We start from the raw sequence: 8,961 nt of genomic DNA on the forward strand, positions 1-8,961 counted from the left end.
CTCATAAGTCTTTCCTCAAGTCTCTCCAGTAGCATTGTTCCTCAACAGGGTCTGCATCAATCTATATTCTGTTAAAATTTGCAAGTTTGTCTATTCAAATGAGAGATTCAGTATCAATAGGTCTGCAGGCAGGATCAATATTAAAGTAACTAGCTTTAGTAATTAGTACATGCTTGTTAGACAAAAAAAAGGCTGTGAATATAAACAGTGTTCCCCAGTAACATCCATTCAGTAGTCAACCCATTATTAACATTCTAACTTTGTTTTGGAGGGGGAAGACACTATTGAGAAGTAGGTTTGGATACTAATTTACGGCGTACTGATTACTGCGCACTAACTCTGGTAACTGTGTTAGTCCAATGTGTTAGCTCTTGGCACGTTGTAAACATAAACTGTCTTACTTTTCTTTGAAAAGGGAGTACTGTATGTCATGCTTCCTGTGCACTGAGTCAGTACACAAGAAGATGGTATAAAACAGCCAGTATGATGAAGATGCATGATCTCCCTTACTTACTGGTAACTTTTCTAGATTATCTGCAGCCTTCGAAAACTAAAACTCTCAGGCGAAATTTTGATTTTGAAATACATATTTTCCTAGCTTTCACTTAGTTTTAGTGATTTTATACATATTTTCACTAAAAATGCTAAGACTTACCTGTACGAAAAGATATCGCTGTGATGGGACCCCAGTCTTGTTGAAATTTCATCAGAGTTTCATCAAACTTAATGTTATGTAGAATGATATGACCAGATACAAGACCAATTGCAACAACATCCACTGCTGGAGCCTGCAAGAAAAATTGAACAGCAACTGAAACAAAAAAGGAAAAGCTTGTTGCTACACTACTAACACCAACACGTACAAGACAATGTATCTAAGCCCAGGACAAATAGTAAAGAAACAAATAAGGCATCTCGCATGAGATCTTCTACCTATATTAACTTAACGCACGACTGAACATCTGATAAATCTAAAAAAAAAAGAGAGATGCAAGATTTTGCGCTTAGCCTCCATTGGATGAAACAATTCTGTTTCCAGAAGCTGAAACTCCTTTGAAAAACATCTCACTAAGTTTTCAGTAGTGCTGGTAGACCATTATACACCCTGCCACGCATCCCCATCTTTACAAGTTTTATCCAGGACAACTGCAGACCATTTTCAAAGCTGTCATCAATGCTACCAGTAAGTTTTCATTAACTTTTGTATCTACAAAAATACAGCAAATACAATTACAAAATATTTTCTTGAATCAGCAAAATCTACATTTTATTAACCTCCAAAGCAAAAAAATTTAGCAAATAGCTACCAGTGTAACAGAAATTACATGATACACATGCATCTTGCTAACAAAGATTCTTTACATCATTCAGTGAATAAAGACTACAGACATCATGAACACAAAACAGCTAAGACACTAAATGCAACAGAACTAGGACTAGAGGAAGGGTAGATAATAAGCCTTCAAGTCTACCTCTTTTCAACGTCTAAAATGCTCAGCAGAGGGTTATTAAAATTACCTGAGAGAATACGAGTCATCTTTATTGCTGTAATTTTAAAAGATATTTTGGCTGCTATTCTTGACCAGTTATGTAAGAAAATAAGATACCAAAATTACTAACTTGTTCAAGAGTTGTGACTGCTAAGTTCCATCCTGGAAACGAGTATAAGAGTTTGCTGGAAAACAAACAAACAAAAAACATAAATCAATTAACCCTTGGGGATTTTCCACAACAAAATGGATGCTTTAGATGCACTTACACAGAAAGTACATCAGCTTTCTGTCCTTATAAATTAGTTAAAAGGTAAAAAAACCCCTGTGATACTAATAAGTAAGGTTAAGAATAAAACTTATGGTTAATTTTTATTGAAAAAGTTAGTGTCATGCATTAATATCTCCAAGCTGACATAATTACATAATATGAATAGGGAGGAAGACCCCTTCTATGCCAGTTGCGCCCCACGCACTTCTGCTCTGAACACACTTCTTCACAGTTCTTAACAGCAACATAAAAAGCCAATCTTGGCCCAACTTCTAATAAAACCAAATCCTTCAGCTGCAGAGTAACTTCCCTAAATGAAGACACTAACGCATATTACAAGCACACCCCATCTTGTTTCTTTCAGAAAAGGTAACAGCCAAAATGTGACGCAGGACTGTTCACCAACAAGGCAGTCATGCAGCACTTACTAAGGGTGAAATTATGAAGACAGCATTTAAGAACAGACATGACTAAAAAACTATTCCATCACCACAGATACAGGTTGTCATTCTTAGAAGACTGCTAGCAGACATGTGTTACCACCTCTCACCTTCCTTTCTTGCCAGAGACCCATCAAACTTTCCCCTCAGTTCTCCAAATTTATTTTTTTGTCTAATTGTGCCCATACCTATCTACAAAATAATCTATGTAGGGAACAAACAGTCAAAAACAGAAATTGCTTAACCCACCAACATTGCTAAAACAGCAGTAACAGACCCGTAAGTTTTTACACAATTAAGAGAAACTAAGCCATCTAAGGAAGACTTTTTGTCATCTAGAATGTATTGCATCTCAGATGCTGCAACAGGCATTGAAGAGACATAAGAGTGCTATGAGTAGAGACATTTACTTTTCTGTATTTTCAGGTTATTCCTATTTCCTGATTTATATAGCATATATGGCATCTCCAAAACATTAGAATATGAAACAAAAAAATTAGCAGTGATATCACTGAAAGCATACAGTAGTTACAAGAATAAAATACTGAACTATACAAGCTGAGTTAACACCTGTTTGCAGTATGTACATTAACATGCAGGCAAGTTCACTTAGCTGTAACTTTCATGAGTTAGAAAAGCAGCTGATCGTGGTAGGCATGAAATATTGCCATTATGGACGGTGCTCTACCAGGACATGCTCAGAGACAACTACATGTCTACACACCTCTTATCTGAGTATAAGGAACAAACGCTAGTAATTACCTCCACACTACCTGCCAGCATTTCCTTGGACCCACAACAACCAAAAAATTAAGCTTGGAAGAAGGGAGGCAGAAGGCCTGAACATGCATTTACTGTTATTTTAATTATTTTCATGAGAAAGCTATGTGATTCCAAGAAATAAAAAAAAAAAACAAACCGTAACTAGAAAAAAAATTCCTGAACAACCCCTGACATTTTTGCAGGGAGAGTAAACAACACGCAACTTGAAAGGCATCAGCGTTTAGGGAGCAGCAGCATTCTTTGTTCCTGGAGATAAACCAACTGAAAACTTGTGCCAAAGGACTCAGTAAAACATTCCGTGTTCAAAACCTACTTAAAAGTATTATTTGTGGCATATGAAACTACTATGAGCACGAAGTATATCCAAGTTATTAAGAATCTTACTTGGATCTTATATTCCATAGCTGCAAGCTCCCTTGTTCACTCCCAAGGAGAATTTTATTCAAATAGGTGCTGGGATGCAGAACTGCAGAAACTGCAAAAGTGGCCTTATCAAAATCCACTTGAAGATACTCCTCTGCAAAAAGTAAGAAACAATGTTAGTGTGGTTACCCCTGCAAATCTGCAGGCTTATCATCCCTTGGCAAATGTAAAGGCAGAACTGATGTTTACTCTGTACAAATCCCATAATTGGTGTTTCTTGCATTAAAGGATTAGCTAATGCATAACGGGACAGGCTAAACTTGTTTACATTATAGTATCTGTTGGCTTGAAGGTATATTTTTTCCCTATAAGCCTACCTAGCACAACAATGCTGGCAAAACTATAGTGATTTATATCTTTCTGAAGGATTCCTCCTCCTGCCTGAGCAAAACACCTCATTTGATTAACATGCCTTTTGTTTGTTATAGCAACTTCAAATCTCTAAAGCCTGTCTGCAGCCACTTTCGAGACTCAGCATCCAGGGAACAACATTGGTCACACCAAAGTGAATGCTTTGTAAAGAAAAAAATTCAGGTCACTGAAGCAGGATTTTGTAAGGCACTCTACAATGGCATGAGAAGATGCTGACACAACCAAAAGACTATTCGTAAGAATTTAGTCTTATCCAGACTGGTAAAACCAAGGAACTACAGGATTTCAGAGATGGTGCCAAAGCTGCTGTACCACAGTCTTTACCAGAAAATGGAACACTTAAATGCAATTTCCATATAAGCATATCTCTTTACACCCATATGGAACCTTACTGAGTCTCTGCATGCGGTGCAGCATCCATTCATGAAAAATTATTGCAGGGTTAGGACTTCAGACTACCATTTAAGTAGCATTATCATTTAAGGATTTTTCTCTTTTTTTAAGAATAAACTACTTCTGAACATGTGCATTTAAAAAACCCTTTTTACAAAATTACTGGATGTTTAACAATGCTATCCTACAAAGTAGTAACAAAAATAAAGTGTCTCTCACCTTCTGACTGTATATTCCAAACAATAAGAACATTATCAACATCCATGGAGATGACATGATCACCAAAAGGCTGCAGAAGGTGTATCCTTGCCTTGTGACCTTTATAGGTATGAACCACCTATAATTTCAAAATAGAAATGTTTTCAATGTAAGTTGTTCAGCTAACATATCATGTTAACGTAATACTTGAGGACAGCTGACACACGTCAGCAACAAGTTTAAATAAGATACATGGAAAGGCCACACAACTTTAAGTGGAAGACACATAATTTTCTCTGATATTTAAAACTGTTGGCACAAATATTTTAACTAAGTATTTTTAATTATTTAGTTTAATTTTAATTCATTTAATTTTTGCAAATTAACAATTTATTTTTTATCTTTAAGTAACTACCTAATTATTATAATTAATACATAAAACACAGGTCAGCAATTACAGAATTTCCTCTTACATTCTCCTATTTTATGCTTTTTATTCCTCCTTCTACAGTTTTTGTTTCCCTAAAACTGAAGGTAGTAAACATCTACTGAAACAGACGTTTGTAAGAAAATTAACTGTCTTGAAAACACAAACACAACTGTTTTGTACTACTAAGCAATAAGTAAACGAATAAAAACCTCTTTGTTCCTGGCAAAAGCATGGAGAATATTGTTGTATGAAGCAAATACCAACATGCGGTCAGCTGCCAAACATGTAATGTCTTGTGGCAAAGCATTACCTGTTAATCAAAGAGAAGAAAAGTTCAACAAGTTTCAGGTTCATAACAAAAGAGAAAACTTGACAGTGTATTTATTCAGCATGGTGACCCACCAAGAAAGCTCTCCTCTTGAACGTTACGTTGAATTTCTTAGAGAAATGTACACATTTCAGATGCACATATTACCATAAATAACATCACACCAGTAACAACAACGTAAGTAACATTAGATTGATAGATCACAAGGCGGTTCTTTTGAAAAACACTTAATAATAAATTACTGAATTGTCACTGTAAGTAAAGGCACATGTTAGCTTCATGAGGGCTTAGAAAGAAGTTATCCCAACATAACACTTCTGCAGACTGTAAGAGCCCCACAGCCCACTGGACTGGAAACACAGATGATAAATCAAAGTCTCAGCATTAGCAACGCCTATTAGATTAAACTATTCTGCAGACCTGGAAGCTAGGGACCCACTCCTGCACCCATTTCCTGATTACAGCTAAAGGCACCAAGAATTTACTGCTCCAAGAATAAATACTCTCCACCTTGTGACCGGTTCAGAAAGAGTATTTACTACTGTGATCTGCTACTTTATTAGCTCAAATGGTAAAAGAGTCAAAGCTCCAGACCACACTGAGAAGCTGCTGGTGTGGTCCCAAATGGTAGAAAATGGAAAAAAATACTCTAGTACTCTAGGGAAAAATACTCTCAATCTAGGGAAATATAAAAATGCAAATCACAGCGCTTAATGATTGTACAGAGAAACACCAGATCAAAAATCAGTCACTGTGGGAGCGCGCCTATGATACAAACTTACATGATCACACAGCAGCCTTCCCCACAACGTTGCTTTGTATTATGAATTATTATGGGACACACAGAATCCTGTACCCTTTGCTGTACTGCAGCACAGCTTCAATGGGAAGAACTAAACTAAGAAAATAAAACAGGTTGCGCATTATGAGAGGTTTGCTTTGTTAGATATGTTCCCATAGTGCCTCTGAAGTGACTTAGGCCTACAATCAGGTTACAGATACCTGGTACTCCACATGAGCTGTATGCAGGTCTGCTTAGGCCAAGACAGTTTTAGGCACACCCCAATTAAAAAGTTCAGAGCACCAACCACGTAACATCAATAAACCAACAACACCAAATAGAGGGGCACATAGTTTATTATTTTTTCAGTCACAATTTTGTATGTACAATTTCTCAAAAAACTTAAATGATTATGTCTGTAAGAAGATGTAGCCCACTGAAAAGGATTTCACAGAATATGCAATGTTTGTCCGACTTTGTAAGCTGAAAACAGAAGTTACTTTACTGTGTTTACAGCTGTAACTATTTACTGCTGATCTTCTAAATCTAGTCCTGGTTGTGTGACAGTTATTTATTCTCAAGTTCATAGGTGCTCTGCTAATGAAAAACACTTTGGTTTATGACGTCTGCGTAAAAACTTTGTGGTATACAGAAGTAAAAAAACCTACTTGCCAAGAAAGCGTGCATCTCCCTGAGTCAACTAAACGTCGGTTGAAAGGGACCTTTGGAAATCATCCAGTTCAACCTCCCCACCCAGCTCCTCCCAAAGCTGGATTATCACCAATACTAGATCCGGTTAACTGCAGCTATGCCCAGCTGAAGTCTTGAAAACTTCTGGGGAAGGAGATCGCTCAAGCTCTACACTGTGCTACAGTTCCCTCTTAGTCAGGGCCATTTTTCCTAACCTCCACTGTGACTCTCTCAAGCTGCAATCTGTGGCTGTTGCCCCTTATTACTCTGTCTACCATTATTACCACAAATTCAGCTCTGCCTTCTTCGTAACCGCCCTTCAGGCAACAGGCTGCCTCTAGGTCACCGCATATTTTTCCCTTCACAAGACTAAACAGATCCAGCTACTTCAATGTCTCTTCTCATACTGCGTGCTGTAGGCCCCTGACACTTCCCAGTTCCTCAGCATCCCTCCCGAAAGACGAGCGGTGGGAGGGGGAGAACCACACTAACTGGGTATCGCAGTCCAGGCACGGCCTCACCAGCACGAAGTACAGGAGAATAACAGCTTTCCCTGATCTGCTGGCGGCGTTCCTAACGTAGCTCAGTACACGGCTTGCCTTATTTACAGTTACTGCATTGTTGGTCCACGTTCAACCTGGCACCAGCACAGCCGCAGCTCCTTTTCAGAGTCAGTTCCCGGCTTGTTCTGTCCCAGGTGCAGGATTCTGCACCTACCCCTGCTGAATTTGGCGAGGTTTCTGTTGGCCCAGGCCTAGCGTTTTGCAACACCTTCCTGGTCTGAAGCTTTGCCATTCTGGGTGTCAGCTACTTCTCCTAACATAGTATCGTCTGCAAAGTTTTACTAAGAGTGCACGCCACCTCATCACCCAGGCTGTTGGTGAAGGTGCTGAACAACACGGGCCCTGCTGTTGACATCTAGGGTGCTACGCTTTGTTACCAACTGCCAACTGGATGTCAAGCCATTGATTCACATCCTTTGTATCCAGCAGTCCAGCCAATTTTGAACACTCCCTGAAGATTTTTAGTCCCATCTACACCTGTTCTGTTCCTGTCATTATTTTCCTCCTATAACGCAGCCTTCTAGTAACCACAAAAACAACAAAAAAAGGGATCTGGAATTAACAGCTTTATTCACTGCTCGCTCCTCAAGGCCTAGGGGTGTTCTACGAAGAACAAGATTACAAGAATAGGAGGTTCACAAGATATATCCCTAAGAGAACTAAGTTACAGTTGCAACAGCAGTCTTATTTCCAAATTGATATGTGGTATTTCTGAGACTGCTTTCAACATATTTCAGTGTAAATATTAGTACATACAATCAATTTTCCATTTCTGAGTTGAGAATCAAGTGCAGATGTTAGATGTGTTTAAAAAAAAAAAAAAGAGGAATGAACAATCTGTGCATACTTACTCACAGCAACAATACCAAGCTTCTTCACCTGCAATGAAAATATTAAAAAATGCATTTTTAGTGATTGGTTGCAATGAATTTGCTATAAACAGAAATTCAAAATTCTAGGAACCAACCTAGATGAGATAAGGAATTTGCATGCCTCACAAGACAGAAAAATTATTCACCTTATTTTACAGCAGTATCTACAGGAAAACCCACAGATAGCAAGTCAAAAGGAATGGGATAATATATTTGCCAAAAGACAACCATTCAGCAACAGTATGTTGTGCTTCTTGATATATTCTACCCTAATGCACAGGAAACTAAGCACATGTTTAAACACCTTGCAGAGTTTGGGCAAATTTGTTTTCACATCATCTCTGCTTCTATTTCCACTACAACCACACTATGTTGTTATCTTATCCCTGCCCACATAGAATTTGCTTCAGTTACAGTCATCTTTGCTCAGTGATGATCATTGTTACTATTTCAATTCAAAGTCTGTGGAGAAGATTGACAGGCGTGAACACTAAAAGACTACCATAAACGCACAGGAAGCTCTACGCTGTCTGCACTCTGCTGTTCTCTATTATCACTCGATTCAGTTCTATTTTGTTACTGTTTCTATACACTGAAAATGCTTTTATCGTACAGCAACAAGCGAGGCAATATCACAAGCTCTCATCTTGCAGAACTGAATTATGCTCATCTGCTTCCATACAGGAGAAGTTTTAATACGATCTAATGGATTGCCCCCCAAAATTGTAGCCCTCAAACGCTAAACCGCAGCAATCCAAACCGCAGGTGTGCTCTGGTTTACCCAGCAACGAAAGAAAAGCTTCAGCGTCTGGGCGCTCCTCTGCCCGATGGATGGGCTGTGCTGCACCCGCAGGGCTGCCCACACGGCTCAACAAGCCCGTTCTGCCCTGTTTAACCAGCAGCCACCAGCCCTTCCTCCCAACCACC

At 38.7% G+C, this 8,961-nt stretch overlaps 1 protein-coding gene across 1 annotated transcript in view; it reads right to left on the reverse strand.

The window, feature by feature from the left end:
- LOC104081904 (WD repeat-containing protein 36-like) overlaps positions 1–8,035 on the reverse strand; it is a gene marked incomplete at its 3' end in the record, with an annotated part of 13,146 nt that extends 5,111 nt beyond the window's left edge. Inside the window, exons 1-6 of the mRNA XM_009584822.1 lie at positions 8,014–8,035; positions 5,010–5,110; positions 4,392–4,509; positions 3,369–3,501; positions 1,621–1,675; positions 656–788 (exon numbers count right to left, since the gene is read on the reverse strand). Of these exons, the coding sequence (XP_009583117.1) occupies positions 656–788; positions 1,621–1,675; positions 3,369–3,501; positions 4,392–4,509; positions 5,010–5,066 (496 nt within the window). The remainder of the gene's footprint in view (positions 1–655; positions 789–1,620; positions 1,676–3,368; positions 3,502–4,391; positions 4,510–5,009; positions 5,111–8,013) is intronic.
- Between the last annotated feature and the right edge of the window lie 926 nt (positions 8,036–8,961).

Source organism: Fulmarus glacialis, unplaced genomic scaffold (genome assembly GCF_000690835.1).
Source record: "Fulmarus glacialis isolate BGI_N327 unplaced genomic scaffold, ASM69083v1 scaffold46319, whole genome shotgun sequence".
Lineage (NCBI taxonomy): Eukaryota > Metazoa > Chordata > Aves > Procellariiformes > Procellariidae > Fulmarus > Fulmarus glacialis.